Raw genomic sequence first — 26,237 nt, 5'->3', positions numbered from 1 at the left:
GGCTTGCAGACTATATACTCCAGAGGGAGAGCTGCACGTTGCAGGGGGAGATTTAACTCATCCGCTCTGTGAATGTCCAGCTCAAGCCTTTGATTCTTGGGTTTGCATCTCATGCTTGGGGCTATAATCTGAGGGTTATTGACTTCTGTGCTGGAAGACTACTTCATGAACAGGCTACATGCTTAGGAGAAGACTAAATCGGAAGAGGTTTATTTGAAACAGATATTTTGTCAAATATGAGACTTCTTTTTTGTTTAAAAAGACAAGGAGCATATTAGTTACCATCTATACAACTATAGTTTGCATGGGGGCTAGTTTGAATCTGGGACTGGAGAAGTAAGATTTAGTCAAATCTAGGGAGGCTGTAGAGTGCATGGTGTGTCATCTGAATGATCTCTCTAACTAGGTTCATGTGTCTGAGAATCATGTGGCCATTCAGATAAAGGTAATGTGAAAGTCCCAGAAAGGCCACAAGAGACAAAAATCGAACAATATAAGACATGTTGGACATGCACAGCAGAATTATTTACAAGGATGACCAAAAAGTGGGAGAAGAAGTTGGTTTATTTAGAAAGTAAAGATTAGGGTTGAGAAGATATGCGACGTGCGATAGTGGAGGGCGGGGCCAGCGTGGCGGTGTAGCATTTCTGGAGCAACAGCAGCTGCCAAAGGGGACAGCTGGGTAGTGGGCATAAGGAGGCACCCGGGGAAGAGAGCCTTCGTCTTAAAAGGTTTGGATGGATATTTATAGACATCCTCAACAAGTTCCCAGGTTTCATGTGAGAAGGGGAAACGTGGTGGGTTGCAGTGTTTGTCTTGAATCCATTTTGAAATCTCAGAAAGTTATCCTATACATATTTGTGGACGGGCTCCTAGAATTTAGAGCTTGCTCTGAGCAGATTTCCATCACACACGTGCTTCAGTTTCTCGCTGAGGACGGATCACCAAGGAATGTAGAGCTGGTGTCTTTACTGGACGTTCTCCATCATCTTCAGAAATTCTAGAGACAGAATCAGAGGCCAAATGAGTCAATCGGCCGGCCTGTCAAACCCATCACACAGTGTAGATAAACCCTGTACATGAGAAATGAGATTTTTATATTTATTGTCTGGGGAGCTAGAAACCCTATCCATACGTAAAGGGACTGATCCTTATAAGGTGCTTTTCTACTCTCTGAGAGCACTCAAAGCCCTTTACACAACATACAGCATGCCTCATTCCCCCATTTGTATAAGAACATTTCTTTCTATGCTTATGTACGTTCTACCTAACGTTCACACACATTCTCACTCTAATAGATGTGTTGGAGAGCAAGCTGGGGTTAGTATCTTGTCCAAGGACATTTGGCATGCAGACTGGAGCAGCCAGGGATCAAACCACCAATCTTCTGATTAGTAGATGGTCTACCTCCTGAGCTACAGCCACCCCAATATTTAAAATATATATTTTAAACGAAATGTTTAAAATTAAAATGATACAAATAAGGATCTCGATGACACAGCAAGGTATAAGACAAGAATGAATTAGAATTTTAAATGTTTGGTTGACCCTGCACTCTGACCCCCGATTACTATCGGGGGTCAGAGTGTGTTTCTATGCTAGGTATGCTAATTTATTTATGCAATTTCATTTTTCTCATATATATATATATATATATATATATATATATATATATATATATAAAAGCATGTAGCTAATACACTGAATTAAGAAAAAGTTTCATATTTTATTCATTAACATGTGCGTCGTAGCCTTCATCTGTCACCTGTTACATTACATCATTTCCTCTGGCATTAATGAAGTATTCTGATTCTGTTGCTTTATCATCTTATTTTATTAACTAGCCATGGTTAGCATGGATGTATACACATAACAAGCATGTCTTGAGACCCCCTCAGTGATAGATCTAAATCTAAATGTAACAATATGTACATTTTTTTTTTTTTGCTCCACCTCCAGTGCTGCTGGTTTACTCGTGTGCTTCATGTCAAACTGCAATTGAGCCAGAATTACAACTGAAACTGGTTCATTCATATTTTTAATATTCTTAACAATATTAATAATAAACATGATAACATTTGCTGCAAGCTGGACACATTTGAAGCTGTGGTGGAGAGATCACGGAGCAAACTGTCATCCATCATGAGGTCCACCCTCTGCACCAGTTATTGGACAGCTAGCAGAGCACCTTCTCTAACTTGCTAACCTGATTCAGGTCTGCATCACAGATATAAGAAGGCCGTCTCCCAGATAATGTATTATTTTATATTTATAAATGTATTGCATATTAAATTCTTCTTGTTGTTATTTTTATAATTGTATCAATTGCTGTAACAAAAAAAATCTCCCAAACTGAAATAAATACATTTCTTCTTATTATATTTTTTAAAAAGACAGCATTATTAAAAACGCACAAGGAAATGCCGTTAAATTGCCAAACAGCAATCATAATCTAATGCAGACTGGTGCAGATTTAGATTTTTTTTTGTTTTCTAAGCAATTTTGATTGTAGAGGTTGCAAGCCCTTGTTCATGACTACTGTGTGGGTGATGAATTTAGCTAAAACTTAGTGGTTTTGTTAAGGCTTGAACTCAGAGGCATAGCTGTTTTGATGGCAGTGCTGACACAGTGATAGCTGTGTCACCCTCACCCTCGTTGAGTCTAGGTGCCGAACACGTCCTCATGCTTTATTAAAAGTGTTAGTGTCAATGTGTTATCTGAAATGGAGAAGATTTTCAGTTGTGAATTGGAGATGGACCCTCTGTCTCTCATACTGGGCCTCCCCAGCCGGCAATTAATATCCAAGAATAATAGGAGATTGTACTGTGTTCTCACCTATGCGGCACGGAAGAATATACTACTCCAATGGATTTATGAAAAAGTACCAACTATTAAAGGTTGGCAAAGAGTAGTGTTGGATCTAGTGCAACTGGAATATCTTACATGTGTACTGCACTCAAAAACAGATCAATTCTTTAAGGTGTGGGAACCATACTTGAACTATGTGGAACCTGATGTTTCTAATATTATGTTACAAGGATTCTCTTGAGTGTTCAAACTGCAACGTAATACTGGGACGACAGGTATTGTACTGTATTGTATCCTCTCTTTAGTCAAAGGAGCTTGCAAAGAAAAGCGTCTGGACTTCTTTAAGTTGCTTGAAGACGTTTCACCTCTCATCCGAGAAGCTTCTTCAGTTCTAAGGTCAAATGGTGGAGAGTCCCAGATATAAACCTAGTGGGAGTATCCCCCCACAGAGGGACAAAAGGACCCCCTGATGATCCTCTAATTGCCTGAGCCAAGGTGTGAAACTGGGCGTGGGTCCCAATCAGCCAGAGTTTCAGGTGAGTTCATTGTGAAACCTGGCCCCACCTTATCATGCGAATTCCTGAGGTCAGATGGCCCAGGATGTGAGTGGGCGTTAAGGCGTCTGGGAAGGGATCTCAAAACTGGATTATAGATGGCAGAGAGTTGGTGTCGTAAACCCCCGCTTCTGTTCAAAGATGGTCGCTCACAGTGGACATAGATGGCTTCTTTCACTCCTCTTTCAAACCATCTGTCCTCTCTGTCCAAAATGTGAACATTGGCATCCTCGAAAGAGTGTCCTTTATCCTAAGATGCAGATGGACTGCTGAGTCTTGTCCTGTGGAGGTGGCTCTTCTGTGTTGTGCCATGCGCTTGTGAAGTGGCTGTTTGGTCTCTCCAATGTAGAGGTCTGGGCATTCCTCGCTGCACTGTACAGCATACACCACATTGTTAAGTCTGTGTTTTGGCGTTTTGTCTTTCGGGTGAACCAGTTTTTGTCTGAGCGTGTTGCTGGGTCTGAAATGCACCGCGATGTCATGCTTGGAGAAAACTCTCCTGAGTTTTTCTGATACACCGGCTACATAGGGGATGACAATGTTGTTGCGTCTGTCCTTCTTATCCTCCCTCGCTGGTGTCTGATCTTCTTTTCTGTGCCTCTTTGCTGACTTTAAGAATGCCCATTTAGGATAGCCGCACCTTTTGAGTGCTTCCTTTACATGTGTGTGTTCCTTCTTTTTTCCTTCAGGCTTAGAGGGAACATGTTCTGCCCGGTGGTGTAGGGTCCTAATTACTCCAAGTTTGTGTTCCAAAGGGTGATGGGAGTCAAAGAGGAGGTACTGGTCCGTGTGTGTGGGCTTCCGGTAAACTTCGATGTTGAGGTTGCCATTCTCTTCGATGTGCACAGCGCAGTCCGGGAAAGGCAAACAGTTGTCCTTTGTGTCTTCCCTGGTGAACTTGATGTTTTTATCCACAGCGTTAATGTGCGCAGTGAAGGATTCCACTTCTTGTGTCTTGATTTTGACCCAGGTGTCGTCTACATATCTGTACCAGTGGCTGGGTACTCTTCCTTTGAAAGAGCCAAGAGCCAACTACTCAGTTACAGTATCCACTGTAGGACAAACAACTCTGGCTGCCGTTATTTGTAGTGTGAGTAGTCTGTCAGCCTGCTGTTTACCTCAGCTGCCAAAATGTGTCCACATCTATTTGATCTGACGGGAGTCTGATACAAGTCGGGGAGTCAGTGAAGCTCACTTTTGTCCTGGCTCACTTTTGTTGGCGATATCCTGAACTGTTGCTGCGCTGCTGTTTTTGATGCTGTTAGTTGGCGTTAGTCAAACTTTGTTTGAAGTGGTCCGAGTCATTGTTGGACTCGGACTCTTAGCGAATAAACTCTTTTATGAGCTCAGTTTGTTGGAAAATATAATTACACATTAATCAATGTATTTTTATGAGAACAATACTCTTTTTTCTTTTATATAACTGTAATACTGACTGATTGTACCTGTAAATAGAGGCTTAATCTTACCATCAAAATCAATCTTTCCATCTTTGTTTGTGTCAGATTCCCCAAACATCTCATCGATATCTTCCTCTGTCACTGGTTCTCCAGTCATATGAAGAATTTCCCCAAATTCCTCACGATCAACAAAACCATCTCCATTCCTGTAGATTTAAATATATATATATATATATTTATATCAAGTTCAAACTCAATCTCCTTTCTTCCTGCCAATTTACATCGACGCAAAAGCTAAAGTCTGTCCTTTTCTCTTATTCTTGTATCTGTGTTCAAACAATTATGTCTTTGAGCTTTTTTACGTCTGACAATACTTTTGAGTTTTTATTTTAATGTAAATGTTGTTTAAGGGCTAAAAAGTCAGGTAAACAGGCTATGGGACTATAGTCAGTCACAACATTAAAGGCTCTGATATCTAAAGTATGACATAAGGTATTTCATTACTGCAATAACTTGTTATTTTCAAATATAAAGATGTGTAAGTTGATACAAATCCCATGAGAAAGACTAAATCTTTGAACACAAAAGTGAGCAACAGGTGCTCATAATTCTCATCTGTCTCTCTAGTTATTTGACACACTAGTTATTTTATCAATTCTAAATTGCTTTTCACATAAATGTTTGAAAACTTTATTAACTGTATTAAGTTTTGTGATGACGTTTAGTGTCGTACTTGTCAAAAATACGGAAGCATTCTGAAAGCTCTTCTTCGCTCTTTCCTGCCTGGTCCTCCTTTAACTGTTGGACCATCATGACCAAGAACTCCTCGAAGTCGATGGTACCGCTGCCTGAAGACAGAAAAGATGAATATGGGAAGATTACTGTTTTACATTTACCGGGTAGGAATCAGTTTGAAATGTCTTGTTTACTTATCAAGTGATTATCTCCAGTTCACCAACTGGTCTTAAATTTTTGATGAAGGGATGCACATAATGCTCAGTTCACTCATCACAAGGAATCTCGTGACAACAGCTGGACATAGACTTTTAGACATTTTCATCCAACCATGATCTCACCATCCTCATCGACCTCCTCTATGATGGCATCCAGCTCCTCCCTTGATGGGTTCTGGCCCAACATCCTCATTACAGTGCCCAACTCTTTGGTGCTGATGTCACCGCCTCCATCTGTGTCAAACATGTCGAAGGCAGCCTTGAACTCTGGGTTAGAGAAGGAAAAGTTCAAATTTAGGCTTTTTTTTTGGTTGCTTTACTGCCTAAGCAAAGCTGAAATCATTAATTTTCATCCACAATACAGACTGTAAAAAGTCTACTTGAAAATCACTGCTGGAACTCAACTTAAGGTTATCACTCATTTCTTCATGTAGAAAAAAAAATACAGACCTGCAATCATCTCCTCAGTCAGGAAGGACCGGGCGTCACTTTGGGCATCAGTGGGCTTTAAAAAGAAAAATGAAAAAAAGGTGGAAATGCATCTGTAGTCAGGCAAGTGGATGCTATAAGTGATATCAAATCATAACTAGAACAAGCTGTAAGGAGTGGCTATTGGGAAGGGGATAAATGAGCTTTTTCCCTTCACTTGTCACAGTGGGAGACCGCCATTATGTCCTGTAATAACATCACAGTGGTGAAAAGCTATATAGTGTTCTCTTTTGTTCACATGTCTAGGACCAACACATTAGCATCACAAAAGGTTTCTTAAGAAATAAACTACTTCTCCCTTCTGAAGTGTATTTAACCCTCCCCCCTCTCTCCCATGTCATTTGCTACAGTTCATGTTCTATAGATTAATGTTCTGTAATATTATTTAGAACATAAGACTAGAGCTGTATGATGACTTTTAAAGGCATCATCAAGTTTTGGTCTTTAAGCATTTTGCTACTTTAAGTTTTCATTTTTATTTGACTGAACACTGAATCACAGTTAGTCTGTATCTCTGCTCATCGCGCTGCTCATTGAAATGAATGGAAATCAGTCCTTCCAAGAAATTCAATGGCATTTAGTAATACATAATAACAAAATAAAGAGCAGAATGATGTCCAGAGTTGGGAAATCAAAGAGAACTGCATATAGTTAAACAATTAGCTGGAGTACAATTTGCGGTAATTGGATAATTGGCCTTCAGCTGCATTCACAGAGCAGATTAATAACTTTTTTTCAGTTTTCGGGGCAGTCAGTAGTTGTAACTGCAAATGGCTTATTAAAAGCAAGAAAAATGACTTCCTATTTCCCCATTTCTGGAGAATGCAAAGTTAAACTTGAAAATTTTAGGCATCAGTTAGCGACCGGCAATGATTGTAGGCATTTACTAACACAACAAGCTGTTGCCTGCTGTTTTAGGAGATATGTGGGCAACTGAATAATTCTGGTCTTACCACTGCACTACCATTATCGTCCAATTAATAATATTTTTTTTCATTTTTTCTTTTTTGTTGTTTGCTTGTTTATTTGTACATTTGTTGGGCAAAAAAACATTTTAACATCTTTCAAATCCATGTGACGTGTGAAAACAAGACAGTTATAGCTCACAGTGATGCTCACTACAGTGTAACTATTCTACAGTGTTAATACTGTGAATGGATGTATTTTAAAATCATGAACCAAGCTATTATCAAAACTAACCAAATGCCAAGTGGAAACAAAACAGTGAATAAAAACAAAGCTGAACAAATTTAAAAGCATCTGACCAACATTTCCCAAGAGGAAGAAAATAGTTTAGTTTTTATGCACACTCAGACTTTGTTAAACCATCCACCTTTAAATTTCTCAATTTGTATTCAGAATTTTACTCTAAAGAGATCATAACACTGGTGTGGATTATACAGCATTTCTAAGAGGAATAATTTGAGCCAGATTTGGCTTTTTTAAAGTTTTGTAAATGTGGATTTTTTTAGATTTCAATTAATATTTTAACATAATTGTGATCCTAAGCAGTTTAGTAAACAGAATCTTGCAGAGCTTAGCATAGCAAAGATAAGAAAATAAAACTAAAACTAATTTTTCCTGTTTTCCTTGACAAAATGTTGATAATGTTGCGACATATGGAAGGAAACCCACCCCCTTTCCTTTAAAGCTATTTTTAAGGTGAGACTTGGGAGAGGATTTGACAGGGATTTTCTCAAGGTGAATTTCCTAAATTAGGACACTAAGAAAAGGCAGCTTGTCTTCTCACTTTACTCAGCTGTGTACATCTATCTTTAGTACCACTCCCTCCAATCTAAATATCAATCGTAGCGGGTTTAGTTACAAAGTGATGGAACACAAAAGCAGTGTGAGCCTGTAAGCAAACAGCAACGAGGAGTTACAGCAGTTCACAGCAACAAGTTACTAGTCAGACAAACTAGATTTGTGTGTGTGTTGTCTATCAGGTGTGTGCCCCGCATGACATTTCCAAATATTTAAGGAATTCCAGGATGATTTATAAAATCCAGTTATGATGCGGATGAGGACTTGCTGGATGAGCACAGCCAGTTTGCTTCAGGTATTTATCTCCATCCTGCGTCATCTGCCTTTTCTTCTCATCCCTTGAAAACCAAATCAAATCCTCAGGATGCATCATAAACCTAAATCCTCCTTCTCGTCCTTTACCCCCTCCTCCGTTTTTGGTTTCTTACCATGGTGGCGGACTGTGGAGAACAACACACACCAGTACAAACAACAGACAGCTGGGAAAGAAGGTCTCCTTTCTATGCAGTTCAGGTAACTCTGTGACTTTACTCTACTCCATAAGTACCCTCTCATCCCACCAGCATTTTACTAAAAATGATCAGGATTGGGCCAGAGACCCCCTCCTCGGACAAGAGCCGGCCAATCAAATTTGGTTTTAGTTTGTGCGCCCTTACAATCTCCTGATGGACATCCCCTTGTGTGGCACAGTGTCCAATCCCCCATATTTAGATAACAGACAAGCTCACTGACATTTATTGAAAAAAAAGAAAACACTGTGCAGGCATCAGGCAGCTGAAGGTTATTTTGGCAGAGGATCAACTGGGCATCTCAGTGCAGAACGACACTTGATTTCACATGGACCAGAGCGCGTGCACGCTCGCGCACATCACACACACATACATGCACTCACGGATTAACACCTCCCTGCATGCATAGATTCTCTGCCCCTTCCGCAGTGTCCGTTAACCCATCTATCTGCCCTCCTCCCTGTCCTCAGGGCTGCTGACTTGCCCTTGCACCTATGACATCTGAAACATAAGAGCTGTGCAGAAAGACCTGTCACCTCACACAACTGTTCCCCGTCTTAACAATTTTAGCTAGTGGTTTCTCATTACCTCAACAGAAAAGCAAACCTCTAATTACCATGTCAGTAAAAGGCTTGATCGAGCCAAAGTCAAAGTGAAATTTCCACAGAAACTCATTCAGAATCCCACTGACACTAATAACCAGAAATTAGCAACAGAGGCTACTTGACAGTACATCTACACACAGTGAAGGAAACAATTCTTTTAAGTTTGCTCGCTTGTAAGAAATGAATAGTTTCAAGTATTTATGGTAGTTGAGAGGCAGAATATCTGCCAAAAAAACACACTGAAGCGTTGACATAAGTCATAAATTGATTTGCTTGTCAATGAGTGAAATAAGTACAGGGTGGGCCATTTATATGGATACACCGTAATAACATGGGAATGGTTGGTGATATTAAAGTCCTGTTTGTGGCACATTAGTATATGTGAGGGGGCAAACTCCTCAAGATGGGCGGTGACCATGGTGGCGATTTAGAAGTCGGCCATCTTGGATACAACTTTTGTTTTTTCAATAGGAAGAGGGCCTATTTCATGAGTTATCTACAAGTTTCTGACCACTTATAAAATGTGTTCAATGTGCTGCCCATTGTGTTGGATTGTCATTGAAATCTGCTGCAATGACCCGGTTACTGCATTCACCAGATATCAACACGATTTTGATCCGCTCCTCACGTGTTAACCTCTTCGACATGTCAATGGCTGTGAACACAGAGAAACGTGTAAATAACTTATGAAAGAATAAAGTTACGTTGAAACCAAGCACACCTTTGTTTTTCTTGTGACATTACCAATAAGTTTGATGTGTCACATGGCCCTCTTCCTATTGAAAAAACAAAAGTTGTATCCAAGATGGCCGACTTCTAAATCGCCACCATGGTCACCACGCATCTTGAGGAGTTTGCCCCCTCACATATACTAATGTGCCACAAACTGGACTTTAATATCACCAACCATTCCCATGTTATTACGGTGTATCCATATAAATGGCCCACCCTGTATTTTAGTATGAGTGGAGAATGCCTTTTTTGGCAAGCACAGCTGTCAGATGTTTCTTGTACTTGGTCACCAGGTCTGCACACATCTCAGGAGGGTTTATGACTCACTCTGTTTTTACAGAAACTCTCTAAACTCACCTTTTGGTTTCTTGGCTGCTACTTGATAACTTGAAGCTTCAGCTCTATTAACTAACTAGGCCCTCTCCGTGAATCGCTACCTTATCGTGGTGGAGCGGTTTGTGTGTTCCAGGGATCCCAGGGGCTATGTTGTCTGGGGGCTTTAGCCCCCTGGTAGGGTCTCCCATGGCAAATTGGTGCTGGGTGAGGGACCAGACAAAGAGCGATTCAGAAGACCCTTATGAAGAGAACATCGAGGGAACAGTTTACCCTGCCCGGGATAGGGTGACTGGGGCCCCGCCCTGGAGCCAGGACCTGGGAGGGAGCGTCTGGTGGCTGGGTCTTAGTCCATGGGGCCCGGCCGGGCACAGCCCGAAGAGGAGACATGGGCCCATCCTCCCGCAGGCCCACCACCCACAGGAGGCGCCATAGGGGTCGGGTGCATTGTGTGCCGGGTGGCGGCCAGGAGCGGAGGCCCTGGCGGACTGATCCCTGGCTGCCAAGACTGGCAATAGGGATATGGAATGTCACCTCTCTGGTGGGGAAGGAGCCTGAGTTAGTGCGTGAGGTTGAGAGGTACCGGCTAGATATAGTCGGGCTCACCTCTACGCATGGCTTGGGCTCTGGGACCAGTCTCCTGGAGAGGGGCTGGACTCTGTCTCAGTCTGGAGTTGCCCCTGGTGAGAGGCGGCGGGCTGGGGTGGGTATTCTTTTTTTTTTTTTTTCTTTTTTTCTCTTTTCTTCAGATTCAATCTGAGCCATTCAAATTCAAATTGAACTTATTCAAATTCAGTTTCTGATGGCACAGATTTCTGCCCATAGTACACCTACTTACTGGTTGTGTCGCATCAGTCTGTGTCTCTGAGTTAACTTGTGTTTCTCCTACAGCTCAGGACCGCTAAAAATGCGCGTGCTCTTTGTGAGCTCGTTCCCGGCTCGTAACCAGCGCGTTCTGCCGTCAAGGGCGATCATTGGTGAAATGTGATCATGTGACTGATGCAAGCCAGATCCTTTTATTTAGCAAAACTGTGATTAATAGTTAAATATTTTTTTTTTTCTTTTTCTTTTTTCTTTTTTTCCTTTTTTTTTTTGCCTGTCCCGTTTGGCTCTTTTGCCATCAGAATTGTTGTCTAAAGGCAAAGAAAGATGCCCAACGGATTTACTTTACCAAATTGACCATCCCAGCCTTGCCGTAATGGTCCATTTGATTCACCTTTTATTGTTTATTTTATTTTCACTTACTGAATACGGGACAGACTTGACTGGGGAAAGAAGGGGAGAAAGAAAGAGGGAAAGAGAAACAGCTGAGAAAAGGGACGGGGGAGAAGGGCAAAAAACAAAAACCAACAGAATGAGCAGAAAAAAAATAAATAAATAAATAAAATGCATATATCAATTAGAGATGGCACGATACCACTTTTTTATGTCCGATACCGATACCGATATCATAAATTTGGATATCTGCCGATACCGATATGAATCCGATATAGTGTTTTTTAATATCTTGCTGCATTTTGTATAAGTTCATACTCAAGTTTAAAACAACAACTACACTAAAGCTATTCTGTTATACCTGTATGCAAAAAAAATATTTCATAGTTCAGCAATACTGATCAATCTAATAAACTTAAACCTACACCATCCTCCCTATTCTGGTATTTTAAAGAGTACTTAGCATAAATATTAAGCAACCTAACTAATAGGGTTCCAACTCCCAGGAACAACAAAAATAAATAAATAAAAAATAGGGAACCACCCCTCACGCTCCACCTCATGATGCTTAATCGACGTAATCAACCTTAATTTGATGCAGTGTGAAAAAAAATGCACAGAAATCAATTATTTTTCAAGAAATATTAAATAGATTCAACATCTTTCTTCAACAAAATTGCAGACTGCACAGATGGTACCTTCCCAAAGGAAAAAGTACTATAGCTTACTAGGGTATATATATTAGACTTAATAGTTACTATATACAGTAATTGACTTCTATTCATTTTACATCAAATTAAAACTTTGGGTGTCAGATAATTATTTATTAAAAGCTAGACATTTAAATGAGAATAAGAAAGAAAAGTATGTCTTTGTGCCCCCTTTTCCCTGTTAATGTCCTATCGGCCCCCCTGGTTAACTTTGCTAGATCTGCCCCTGCACAGTTACCAGCATCAGCTACGTAGAAAAAGATCCTGGAGTAGAAAGTAATATTAAATACATTCTAACAATAGCTGATCAAGCTTAAACGTGCTGCTGTTGTTCAGCCGCTGGTTTCCTCTTTCTGGTGCAAAGTGGGCCAAAAGCAAACTAGAGACACGGACTCGCGACAGAAAAGCCGATCAGCTGATCGTTAAGCAGTTTCATGATTGAAGTAGCAGCAGGAGAGGCAGTCGCTTGTTAAGCTTAACGCAGGAATGCTTTACAAACATTCAGAGATGGACTTACACACTTGCTTTACTTCTCTCGGGATAACTTTGTCGGAGATGAAATGCCGGGTTGCTAGCGAAGCTCCAAATGCTATCCAGACCACCGACAGGTCCCGCATGCCACAGCCGCTCTATCACGTGATGCATACTGCTCCGACGTGCTAACGTTCTGAGGTGAGTTACGGCGTGTTGCAAGTTTTGTGAGGTGCTTTCGTGATATTTAATGGATCGGATTACATTTTTTATTTTTCTCCGATATCCGATCCCCAGCGGCGGGCTGGGGTGGGTATTCTAATATCCCCTCGGCTTGCTGCCGGTACGTTGGGGTTTTTCCCGGTGAATGAGAGGGTTTGTTCCCCGCGCCTTAGGGTCCTGACTGTCATCTACGCTTATGCGCCGAGTGGCAGTTCAGAGTACCCAGCCTTCTTAGAGTGGGGGGGGGGGGGGGGGGGGGGGGGAGACTTCAATGCTCACGTGGGTAACGACAGCAAGACCTGGAGGGGCGTGATTGGGAGGAACGGCCTCTCTGATCTACATCCCACCCCAAGCGGACACAGGTATGGCTTTGTCCGAATTACATGATGTGCTGAGCTCGCTTCAAAACAAGGACCCGAGCGCAGCCCTCATTGTAGCAGGAGACTTTAACAAAGCGAACCTCAGACAAGTCATGCCAAACTTTTACCAGCATGTCTCGTGTCCAACGAGAGGGGATCGGATTTTGGATCACTGCTACACGCCATACAAGCAGGGCTACAAAGCTGTCTCACACCCGGCTTTTGGGAAGTCTGACCACAATGCCATCTTCCTCATTCCCCAGTATAAACAAAGCATACGGAGGGAAGACGTGGCCACGAAGGAAGTAAAACGGTGGACTGCCCAATCAGAAGCTACGCTACAGGACGCACTCAACGTCGTAGACTGGGACATGTTCAGAGCATGCGCAGTCGACATCAACGAGTTTACGGAAGTAGCAGTATGCTTCGTCAATATGCTAGCGGAGGAGATTATCCCCACTGCGAGAGTCACCACATTCCCAAACCAGAAACCGTGGATGGACAGATCGATCCGCACTGCAGTAAACGCCAGGACCGCCTCCTACAACGCGGGTCTCGCCACTGGCGATATGAGCGCCTACAAAGCGGCCTCATACGGCGTGCGGCGCGCGGTGAGAGATGCCAAACGCAGGTACCGGGAACGTGTGGAGTCCCACTTCCACCAGGGCGACACACGGAGTATGTGGCACGGACTACGCACCATTACGGACTACAAAGCCAGGGACACTGCGCCGATCAACGCCGACTCTGCATTCACCAACGAGCTGAATCGGTTCTACGCCCGTTTCGAGGTTAGCCAGGCGGCTAATGCTATCTACCGCCTGACTACCGAGGACAGTGACGTCATCAGCGAGAGACCGGTGACCAGCATCGCGGAGCATGACGTCCGAGCGGCACTGAGGAGAGTGAACACAAGGAAAGCGGCGGGGCCAGACAGCATCACCGGCCGTCTGCTGCGCTGCTGTGCTGACCAGCTAGCAGGTGTGTTCACTTACATCTTCAACGAGTCCCTGGCGAAGTCTGTGGTCCCCACATGCTTCAAAAGATCCACCATCATCCCTGTGCCCAAGAACAGCAAACCCTCATCCCTGAACGATTACCGGCCAGTTGCACTGACCTCGGTAGTAATGAAGGTGTTTGAGAGGCTGCTGAAGAACATCATCTCCTCCTCCATCCCAGACACCACAGATCCGCTGCAGTTCGCCTACAGATCCAACAGATCCACAGAGGATGCCATCGCCCACATCCTACACACCACTCTCAGCCACGTGGACAAGAAACAGGGTAACTATGTGCGAATGCTGTTTGTTGATTACAGTTCAGCGTTTAACACAATAGTGCCCTGCAGACTGTTCACAAAGCTGAGGGATCTGGGACTTAACAGCCGTCTGTGTGCATGGGTGTTGGACTTCCTCACTGGCAGAACTCAGGTGGTGAGGGTGGGCAGGTGCTTCTCCAACAGCATCACCATCAACACAGGAGCACCTCAGGGATGTGTCCTCTCGCCACTGCTCTACTCCCTCTACACTTCAGACTGTGTGGCCACCCATGGCTCCAACACCATTGTGAAGTTTGCTGACGACACAGTGGTGTTGGGTGCCATCTCCAACAACGATGAGGCGGCCTACATGGATGAAGTGAAGAATCTGGCATCGTGGTGCCAGGACAACCACCTCCAGCTGAACGTCAGCAAGACCAAGGAGCTGGTGGTGGACTTCAGAAGGGGTCAGCACAGAGACTACAAGCCCATTATCATCAATGGAGCTCCAGTGGAGAGGGTGCAGTCCTTCAAGTATCTTGGTGTCCACATCTCCTCAGACCTGACATGGGCTGCCCACATTCAGGTCCAGACCAAAAAGGCTAGGCAGCGCCTGTACCACCTACGACAACTGAGGAAGTTCAGGGTCTCTCCAAAGATCCTCAGGATTTTCTATACAGGCGCTGTGGAGAGCATCCTCACACAGAACATGACATCATGGTTCGGGAACAGCTGTGTGAAGGACCAAAAAGCTCTCCAGAGAGTGATCCATACAGCAGAACGCTGCTGCAGGATTGCTCTCCCCCCGCTTCAGGACACCTACACCAGGAGATGCCAGACTAGAGCAGCACAGATACTGAAGGACCCGTCCCATCCTGGCAACAAACTGTTCCAACTTCTGCAATCTGGTAGAAGGTTCCGCATCTTCCGGGCAAGGACAGAGAGACTCAAGAGGAGCTTCTATCCCCAAGCCATCCGCATCTTCCGGGCAAGGACAGAGAGACTCAAGAGGAGCTTCTATCCCCAAGCCATCCGTGCCCTAAACACACACACCCGCCCGCTCACATCATCTATAATTGACTGAGACAGGACTCTCTTCCAGACACTAAACCAAGGCACAATGTACATTTCAATTCCTTTAATTTTAAATATGTTTATATTGTCTATCCTGTAAAAATAGTCAGATATCTATTCATATTAATGTACAGAATTCACCTGCTTGCTGCTACTACTGCACATTCACCCAGTATATATATATATATATATATATATATATATATATATATATATATATATATATATATATATATATATATATATATATATATATATATATATAATGTTCTTCCTGTACACCCCCCCCCCCAATTTTTGCACATGTCGAGGAGCGTGTCAGGCTACATTTCACTGTGTGTTATACTTGTATAACTATGCATGTGACAAATAATAAAGAACCTTGAACCTTGAACCTTGATCTGAACCCGAGCGGTGTTTTGTTAGTGGACTTCTGTGCAAATCACAGTTTGGCCATAACAAGCACCTTGTTCGAACATAAGAGTGTCCATAAGTGCACGTGGCACCAGTACGCTCTAGGCCGCAGGTCGATGATCGATTTTGCAATCGTATCACCAGACCTGCGGCCATATGTTCTGGACACTCGGGTAAACAGAGGGGCTGAGCTGTCAACTGATCACCACCTGGTGGTGAGTTGGATTCAACGCACACCTCCGGCAGAGCTTCAACAGCATTCCGAGGGAGACTGGGGACATTGAGTCCGAATGGACCATGTTCAGCGTCTCCATTGCCGAAGCTGCTGCTTTGAGCTGCGGCCGCAAGGTGGTTGGTGCCTGCCGTGGTGGTAATCTCCGAACCAAATGGTGGACACCAGAGGTGAAGGGAGCCACCAGGCTGAAGAAGGAGTCCTATCGGGCTTGGTTAGCCTGTGGGACTCCGGAGGCAGCCGACAGGTATCGACAGGCCAAGCGGAATGTGGCTCAGGCAGTGGCTGAAGCCCGGTGTGGGAGGAGTTCGGAGAGGCCATGGAAAAAGACTTTCGGACTGCCTCAAAGAGATTCTGGCAAACCGTCAGGCGTCTCAGGAGGGGAAAGCGGTGCTTTACCTGCATTGTGTATAGTGCTGGCTGACGTTGACTGAGAAAATTGTCAGACGGTGGAAGGAATACTTCGAGGACCTCCTTAATCCCACTGACACGTCTTCCGAGGAGGAAGCAGAGTCTGGGCATGATGGGAATGACCCGCCAATTTCCGGGGGCGAGGTCACTGAGGCAGTTAAACAACTCCTTGGTGACAGAGCCCCTGGTGTTGATGAGGTCCGTCCCGAGTTCCTGAAGGCTCTGGATGTTGTAGGGCTGTCCTGGTTGACACGCCTCTACAATGTTGCGTGGAGATCAGGGGCAGTACCCTTGGACTGGCAGACCGGGGTGGTGGTCCCCATTTTTAAGAAGGGAGACCGGAGGGTGTGTTCCAACTACAAGGGGATCACACTCCTCAGCCTCCCTGGGAAAGTCTATGCCAGGGTGCTGGAAAGGAGAGTTCGTCCGCTAGTTGAGGAACATACAGGAGGAACAATGCGGTTTTCGTCCTGGTCGCAGAACACTGGACAAGCTCCTTATCCTCTCCAGGATACTTGAGGGTGCATGGGAGTTTGCCCAACCAATCTACATGTGTTTTATGGACTTGGAGAAGGCATTCGACCGTGTCCCTCGGGGTGTCCTGTGGGAGGTGTTGCGGGAGTATGGGGTGTCTGGCCCATTGCTACGGGCCATTCAATCCCTATACAACCGTTGCAAGAGCTTGGTTCGCATTGCCGGCAATAAGTAGGACTCATTCCCGGTGGGTGATGGGCTCCGCCAGGGCTGCCCTTTGTCACTGGTTCTGTTCATAATTTTTATGGACAGGATTTCTAGGCGCAGCCAAGTGGCGGAGGGCTTTCACTTTGGTGGTCTCAGAATCTCATCTCTGCTTTTTGCGGATGATGTGGTTCTGTTGGCTTCATCGGGTGAGCGCCTCCAGCTCGCACTGGAACGGTTCACAGCCGAGTGTGAAGCAGCGGGAATGAGGATCAGCACCTCCAAATCTGAGACCATGGTTCTCAGCCGGAAAAGGGTGGAGTGCCCACTCCGGGTCGGGGATGAGTTCCTGCCCCAAGCGGAGGAGTTCAAGTATCTTGGGGTCTTGTTCGCGAGTGATGGGAGAAGGGAGCCGGAGTTCGACAGACGGATTGGGGCTGCAGCTGCAGTAATGCAGACGCTGCACTGGTCCGTCGTGGTGAAGAGGGAGCTGAGTGTAAAAGCGAAGCTCTCAATTTACCGGTCGATCTACGTCCCTACCCTCACCTATGGTCACGAGCTGTGGGTAGTGACCGAAAGAATGAGATCGTGGATACAAGCGGCAGAAATGAGATTCCTCCGAAGGGTGGCTGGCCTCTCCCTTAGAGATAGGGTGAGAAGTTCGGCCATCTGGGAGGGGCTCAGAGTAGAGCCGCTGCTGCTCCACATCAAAAGGAGCCAGCTGAGGTGGTTTGGGCATCTGACAAGGATGCCTCCTGGGCGCCTCCTGGGTGAGGTGTTCCGGGCATGTCCCACCGGGAGGAGGCCCCGGGGCAGACCCAGGACACGCTGGAGAGATTATATCTCTCAGCTGGCCTGGGAACGCCTTGGTGTTCCCCCGGCTAAGCTGGAGGAGGTGGCTGGGGAGAGGGAGGTCTGGGCCTCTCTGCTTAGGCTGCTGCCCCCGTGACCCGGCCTCGGATAAAGCGGATGAAGATGATGGATGGATGGACTAGCTAGGCCACTCATGTGTTTCTTCTTTAGCCACTCAATTGTTGCCTCTGCAGTATTTTGCCTGCCTCAGTGTAGTCAAAGCCATCTTGTGCCAAACAGCCCCAAAGCATGTTTCCACCTCTGTGCTTGACTCTGGGGACGGTGTTCTTTGGGTCACTTTCAGGACTCCTCAGTGGACTGAAGTGGATACCAAAGAGCTCAGTTTTGGTTTAATTTGACCACAGCACTTTCTCCCAGCTTGCTCTGAATCCTTTAGATATTCAATGGGAAACTTCAAACGGGCCTCTAGCTTTGGTTTCTTGAACAGATGCTGCAAGATTTCAGTCCATTACAGCATAGTGTGTTACAAATGGTGTTTTTGGTGACTGTGGTTTGTACTGTCTTCAGATCATAAACAAGTTTCTGCAGTATACTTTTGAGCTAATCGATCACATTTCCCCTAATCATCCTAACTCTGTGAGGCAAGATCTTCCATGGAGTTCCAGCCTAAGAGGGAATGACGGTCATTTCTTTTATTTCTGAATAATCACACGAACACTTTTATCGCTTTTGTTTTGTACTTACTTTTTGTGTTTTTAGTTTTTCTCTGCTCCCTTGTTCTTTACTAGGCTACCTGTCTACACACAAACACACAGGCAGACAAACATCTTACTTGTCTGATAGATACAGTGCAATATAAAAGCACATCCACATGTTTCCGTTCCACTTCAGACAATTAAGTCAGCTGTTGGAAACAGATGAGTCAGTCCAATGGGCAGTAAGGCGCTGTCACTTTTTTCACATGCAATCTATTTATGCCTGAAAGAACGGAGAGAACCATGTGATTAGTGTGGAAACAAGAGCAGCGCTAGTTGCTGATCAACATTTCTTATCTGGAGATAAAGTATTTATTCATTTGATACAAAGTAATAATAATTTCTAAAAGGTTCACCAAAAAAATGAAAAAATGAAAAATTGAGGAGTCTAAAAATATGACCAATGTGTAAATTCATTAAACTCAAGTCTACTTTTAGCCTTTCAGCGCTGTTGATCTACCATCACTAAACACTTTTCTCATGAATTTAAACTCCAGGTACTCGTCATGATCAATACGATTCAAAACACTTGAAAGGCAACAAAGAAAATGCTCAATTTAAGACTTCAGCAATGAATTAGCCTATGTTAAGATTTTTTTTATTTGCATATATGTGCAGGTAATACTTCACTGTTTCAAGTTAAACATCTTACCTCAAAAGATTCATTCAGACTATTGATAATAGCAAATTAATGCTAGTTTGAGTCTGCTCGTAGGGTGACCGCATCCAACAAACTACATGCTGGGCAAAGGAAGTGTTTGTATGAAATGATGTGGGACACACAACTAACGCTGAGACATTCTTATATATCTAAAAAAAAAAAAAAAATAAGCACATCAACACACAAGTTACACAGGTTGAAGCCGCTGCTTGTGTCATTTAAAAATGTATCCTATTTTATTTGGAGGTATACTTGCATATTCCCCTTTTCCATATATAAAAACAAAACAAAAAGCATCCATCCTCCACAGTGGCCTCCGTCCCAAAGCTGAAGAGTCATTTGTCTAAAGAAGAAGAGTCATATCTTCTAGAAACCTTAATCGCGGACTAGCTCAGTTCTCTGTAACGCTATAATAGATATGCTGAATGCATAGAAAACCTATTGGAATACAAAGAAAAGAGTCCATTTATCTCCGATTTCACAGTTTTTACAGCAAATATGAAGCTCTACATCTCTACAGTTTGTTCAGTTCCATGGATTTATTTGAATTACAGCTACATTGCATGCAGAAAGATGATTCCACATGCAGCTGAGTGTAGGGATAGTGACACTAATCTCGAGGAGAACCTGGGCGGCTGATATTCAGCGACGGGTTTATGAAAAGTGTGCCACAGCTTCACCACTGTGGTGTGGAGGCAGCATTATCCTGGCTGCCTCAATCATGTGTTTACACAACATAAAAAAAAAAAAAAAAACAAAGACTCATTTTTTTACTTCTTCAAACACACAGGTTTGATGTGTCAGTATCAAACCTAAAGATAAAATTAGTGGCAAACAACCTTCATGAGCTGTATGTTCCTGACACTTTCTGTGCTATTAATTTCCACCCTCCCTTACTATGATTTGGCACATAATCTTTTATCTTGTTCAGAAACTGATCTTGACTGTGGATGATTTAATTACTGGTGATTTATTGCTGGAAGTTGACATTCACACTTATAATGAAAAAAAGGTTAAATGAAGATCTAGTCAGCGTTTATCTGGAGATTTCTCCAGTCTGACTGATTATGGCATTTAAAAATCATAGAAAAAGGATTTTGAGTATATTAGCATGCTAAAATTGCCATTCACTTCAAACAATGCTGTGCACGTGCATGTCAAAGGTGCAAGCTGCTGCATACATAGCCTTGGATAAAAACCTGCCTGAATACAGTCAGGGGAAAAAAATCCAGCTGCGCTGATCACACTGTGCACCTTTTCTTCTTAATCCTTCTCCTGTAGATAACACTTTATCACCCTCCTACTGTTCTCCATGTTATGATCCTCACCACCTCCTGTTTCCATCTTAAGCTCTTCTCACTCCTCTCAGTCATCACCCCTTGTCTCCCCCAGAGGGCCATCGTGCAAGTTCAGCTTCCATGCTCTCCAGCTTATGTCACCAGTGTTATTAGAGTGCCTGTTTGGTGCCTGACTGACAGCACCAGCTGAGGCTGACTTCCCAGAAGCAAACTTCCCTTGCTTGGGTGAGAAAAAAAAAAGCATGGCTCAGTTTGAAGACTTTGGTTTGATAACAGACCAAGAGAAACAAAAAAGCTGTGTTGTTTTCAGCTCTTTTTCTCGTTCTGTCTTCTTTTCTTTCTCTTTCCATGATCTCTTCTTCTATAACTCCTTCTATTCCTGGACATTCTCCATGGAGCAGCTGAGTCCTCTGGACAAACACACCCTAAATAAGGCTTGAGGTATGCCATCACTCGTCCACGTTTAGCCTCCACCATCTTGATCCTTCACTCCTTCTTTTGCTACCCTTCTTTCTGCTCCTTTTCCCTCCTCAAGCTAAAGACTGCTCTCCAGTCTTTAGCTCAACTAAATGTTTCAGTAAACTAGCTGTACAGTTCATGCAGACTTATTAAACTAAAAATCTGCTGGGAGACTCCATCGTGTAATTGCGTGCTGTTTCAATCCCAGGAGGAGAAACAAATCCCTTTCTGCTGTAAAAATCTTCCAAAGCAAACATGCAGCAAACAGTTGTGATGTGTGAGTGTCAGATTCCAGCTACACATAAGGTTTGCTCACGATAGAGCAATAAAGCTACAATCACAGCACTCGGTGGCTGCTGGGGTTTTGTCCAGACCTTTGAGAAATTTTTAAAATGACAACAAGGTAAAAGAGATTTTGTCCTTCTTGTAGAGAACAACATCATGTCATAGCTGCCTCCAGCTGATGCTAAATAATGCAGCCAGACCACCTTATACTGAATACTGATCTGCCACAACATTAAAGACTTTGTCAGGTGTGACAAAGACCAAAGGTGCACATTTACTCCTAAAGCACTCCCTGATGGCACAACACAGCAGTTGGCACAACCACAGCACAAAAACTGCTCAGGCTTTGCTCAAGGAATATGTAAAAGAGAGCACACCTGTTACTCAGACAACCTCTTCTTTCCAAATGAGCATGCACATGTAGTGCCACAACAAGCCTGATCCACAGATGAGCCACTTCTTTGCTGCTTTTTTGAGTTCACCTTTTGTACAAGTCAGCTCTGTGAAATCCTGATGGGTCTCAAACAGAAGCTCTCCTTAAACTGAAACTTGGCGCCCTACCATCCACCATATCCTCCAAACCAAGAGTTTAAGATCACCCATAAGGGAAAACTTTGAACATCTCATCACCTACAGTACATAATATCATCAAATGATTCACAGAATGTGGAGCAGTTTCTGTGCACCAGGGACAAGGTCTAAATCAATATTGCAAGCCCATGATCTTCAGGTAGGACTGTATTAAAAACAAGAATGACTGTGTCATGCAAATCCTTGCATGGACTCAGAAACACTTGCAGAAATCTATGTCTGTGAACACAGTTCAGTACGCTATCTACAAATGCAAGTCAATGAAGCTGTGTCATGCAAAGACAAAGCCATATGTGAACACAATCCAGAAACAGCTTGAAGTGTATTAAAACAGGTCACAGCTCTGGGCACAGTTTTTTGCAGATTGGTGAACCTCTGACCTCTCTAAGTTTTTTAATAATCAAAGCAAAGCTGGAGTGAACCCTGTTTATTGTTTTAGAAACACAAATAAGACTAATTCTTGCTCTATACAGTACATATCAATCAATCAATCAATCAATCAATCAATCAATCAATCAATCAATCAATCAATCAATCAATCAATCAATCTTTATTTATAAAGCACTTTTCTTACAAAGATGTAGCACAAAGTGCTTTACATGGTTAAAAGCAGCCCACCCCACCCCGCCCTCCAACTCACTCCCCACACTCTCATTAACATAAACGATCATGGATACATACCCCCCCCCCCCCCCTCCACACACACACACACACACACACACACACACACACACACACACACACACACACGCACACACTTAAAGAGTAAAATTGGGCTGGGCACACATGAGCCAGGTGAGGAAACACTATCACGGGGAGCCGTCTGCACCGGGACCCGGTCACAGACCGCAGCCTCCAGGCTGGGCACACAGCAGGATGGAGGCAAAGAAGCCCCCCCAGCCAGGCTGAGAGGACCCACAGAGCCCCAGCAGCCACGGTCAATCACAGCCCCAGTGTAGAGCGCCCCCTACGAGGAAACACTGGAGATATGACCTAATAAGAGTATATACAGAATAAAAATTAAAATAAATAATGGGATACAATATAAATATGAATAGAGTAAGAAGATAAAAAATGAATAAGAATAAAATCAATAAATATTAGGTAAAACCTAAATTAATAATATAAATAGAATAACAGGATAGAATAAATAAGCATAAAATAAATAAATATATAATTCCAATATACTTATTGGAAAACAAGGAAGAGGAAAAATAGATTAAAAAAAGAACTAGATACCCAGAGTACATACTGTAGTGATTTGGAGTAGCTATTGAACATGTATTCAAAACACACAAAAACACAAGGCCGTCAACAATGTAATAAATCTAGTGAAGGGATTTGTGCCCTTGGAAGGATGTGTGTATTTATGTAATCCACATGAGTGTACTTGACACTGATAATGTGCATGCTTTTTTAATCTTATAAGATAGTAGGTTGTCCTGAAATAGTAATGTATTGCCTCCTGTTGTAGTTATTTTTCTTTCCTAATTTTAGTAATACAATTATATATCATATTAATTACACAATCACACAAAGCTATATGTGAATTTACAATATTCTGCAAATTTCAATAAGCTTTCATATTTAAAAATAGCTTGTCAAACTAGCCTCTGGGCTGCAGTTACCAGTCTCGAGCACTAGGGTGCAGTGTGTACCCATATGTCAAAAGTTAATTTCGAAAGTTGACGTACTTTGATAAGTTTAACAAGTTCGCGTAAAATGCACTCATGTTCCGAAGCGCCTGGGTGTCGTAAATCTTCTCACAGGCGAACCGGGGTGTTGTATTGGTAACAATAGTGACAGCTGAAAACCACAATACAAAAGGTGCAACTAAACAAAAGAAAAGCAAACTACTTTTTTTTTTAAAATAATTGGCTTTTTATTGTTTAATCAATCAATCGCTACAACCACGTCAAACACTGTGATAGTGTTTTAGTGGGTGAATTCTTTTATTTCTCAGCAACTTTTTCTCTCTTTTACACTCTCCACCCCCCTCCAGCTTTCCTTTTTATCTGATCCACTTTTACAACTTTCCCTGCTTCATACTGCCGGCATATGAGAGCGAGCACGAGAGAAAGCCACTGCAGACGCATTCATGTGAATCCTTGGTGTGCGCACCTGTGCTCCATGGAGACTGCAGACCGAGTCCAGAGTCTATGCTGAGAATCCTGATGCGTGGATTTTACGTGGTCTGTGAATTGTTTGCTGTTCAACTTCAGTGTGACGTCCAACAACTGGTCACAGAGAACTGTGGGCGTGTGTATGCGCGCGTGTTGCCAGGTCAGATCGTACAGGTGTGGAAAAATGCTGAAGGATGCAGACCTGTGAATGGCATTAGGCTGTGGGGGAGGACGGAGACATCAGGCTGTTGATGCTTCCACAGATTAAAATGACAGCTGTGCTGGAGACGGAGGCGCACAACCTCACTGAGGAGCGCGACAGCTTCAGCCAGGAGAACCAAACTACCCCACACGCGGCTGAACAGCTGAACAATGCCAACTGCCTGTTTCTGTCTATAGTACCTGAAGGACAGACGGTTTCAGTGCTGATTTGCTTTTTTGTCTTGCTGACCGCCTTGTCGTGTTTTGTGAACGCGCTTACTCTGTTCGGCCTCGGACAGTCGGAGGAGTTTTCCTGGCAGCCGCGCTTTATCCTGCTCAAGAACCTGATTTTCAGCGACCTGGTGCAGACTGCGACCTTTGGCCCGGCGGTCGTCCACTCACTAATCCAGCGCCGCACGATGGCGTTCAGCGGATGGTGTTACGTTCAGTACTTTTTGGGTGGAGTCTCTGTCTTCTGTAGTCTCGTTACTATAACTTGCATGGCGTTGGAGCGATACATATACGTCTGTCATGCCATCCGGTACTTGCCAATTTTCACTAAGATCCGCCTGCGGGGTGTCCTGGGGGGAATCTGGCTGTACTCGGTTTTCATCGGCGTCTCTGAAATTGTGCTGCTGCACACCGGGAGAGGAGAGGATGATGAAACGGTCACCACGGGGCTTCTGTGCGAGCCAGATGTTGTGGAACAGCACCTGGGGTTCCCCCGTGCCTCTGCAGTTTTTCGCAAAACCGTGGGCTCCCTCACCCTGCTGCTGTGTCTGCTGATACACGCGTTTTCCTTCTTTAGAATGTACCAGGTCGCGCGCAACGCAGTGATACCTTTCAACGCGATTAACGTCACAGCGCGCAACACTGTGTTGTTTTACTGCGGGATGCTGTTCCTGCAGCTGCTGCCGTTGCTCCTCAAAGTCGCGTCGGACGCGCTGTGGGAGTTTAGGGCACCGGTGGCGATGATGGTACAGTCCTCTCAGTCTCCCGGCCTCTGCAAAGTGAAGACCACCCCCACGGCCACGGCGACTGCGCTTCATATATCGCTGCTGGTTATGCTCATGGTGCCACCGTGCATTAACCCGCTGGTGTATGGACTGTGGAGTGTGGAGATGAGGCAGGCGCTGACCAGCAGGTTGCGGTCGTGGACAGAGAGAAGGGCTAACGAGCGCGCTGCAGAGAGAATAAGACTGGAACACGTGGCGCGTCGAAATGGAGCTCAGGCGGGATAAACCGATTTAAGAGACACAGCTAAACTGAACTACTGATGACAAACTGGACAGCACCAGGAACAAACTAAACTTTCTTTCTGCTATTTATCTTACTTTTAAGACTCTAAAGCAGAGATGTCCAATTCATTTTACAGCCCAGTTTGTTCTTAATTGGGCCTAACAAGAGAAGCTCCCCTTTCTGTCAATGTAAAGATGTTTAAATACACCTTTAATCCCAATTAATATAAAAAAGAAGCGTCTTTTCTACATGATAAGAAATGCTGCTGCAGCAAATAAAAGAAATCTGTCAGCAAGATAAAATGGGTGTAGAAAATTACAGAAAAGTTCTAGTAGTAATAGCAATAACAGGAGTTTTTTTTTTAAAAATTAAATCATAATAATTAAAAAAAGATTATTTTTTCCTCCATTGAATCTTTGTAAAAGAAAAAAAGAAAAAAAGAAAAGAAAGTGACAGTAGATGATGAAAAAATAAAAGGAACTTTTGTGTTTTATCTGTTATTGTTAATCTGTTACTTAGTTACTTGGGCATAGTGTGGATGGCATGGGGAAGGTCTTTAGTAGGAAGGAAGGTTTTTAAGTACACTGTTCCAAAAAATAGTAATGTCAAAGTATCTTACTG

The 26,237-nt window shown here is 43.7% G+C and overlaps 1 protein-coding gene across 5 annotated transcripts; it reads right to left on the bottom strand.

Moving 5' to 3' along the window:
* Positions 1-551: 551 nt before the first annotated feature.
* LOC146610752 (troponin C, skeletal muscle) lies at positions 552-21,069 on the bottom strand. 5 transcript variants are annotated; one of them, XM_085344156.1, is made up of 6 exons: positions 20,749-21,069; positions 6,166-6,220; positions 5,839-5,982; positions 5,496-5,610; positions 4,832-4,968; positions 552-1,000 (listed from the first exon to the last, which is right to left on the bottom strand). In XM_085344156.1, the coding sequence occupies exons 1-6, from the start codon at positions 20,818-20,820 to the stop codon at positions 969-971; spliced, it is 555 nt and encodes a 184-aa protein (XP_085200282.1). In that variant the 5' UTR covers positions 20,821-21,069; the 3' UTR covers positions 552-968. The 5 variants fall into 5 exon arrangements, with proteins under 5 accessions (XP_085200282.1, XP_085200284.1, XP_085200285.1 ...); XM_085344158.1 differs by lacking the exon at positions 20,749-21,069 and adding an exon at positions 20,620-20,741; XM_085344159.1 differs by lacking the exon at positions 20,749-21,069 and adding an exon at positions 20,675-20,737.
* Positions 21,070-26,237: the final 5,168 nt, after the last annotated feature.

This window comes from Diplotaxodon limnothrissa, linkage group LG20 (assembly GCF_057381915.1).
Source record: "Diplotaxodon limnothrissa isolate DT_005_m linkage group LG20, D_limnothrissa_male_GT1.1, whole genome shotgun sequence".
Lineage (NCBI taxonomy): Eukaryota > Metazoa > Chordata > Actinopteri > Cichliformes > Cichlidae > Diplotaxodon > Diplotaxodon limnothrissa.
Note: the sequence above shows the minus strand (reverse complement) of the source record. Positions and strands in the feature narration are given on the sequence as shown.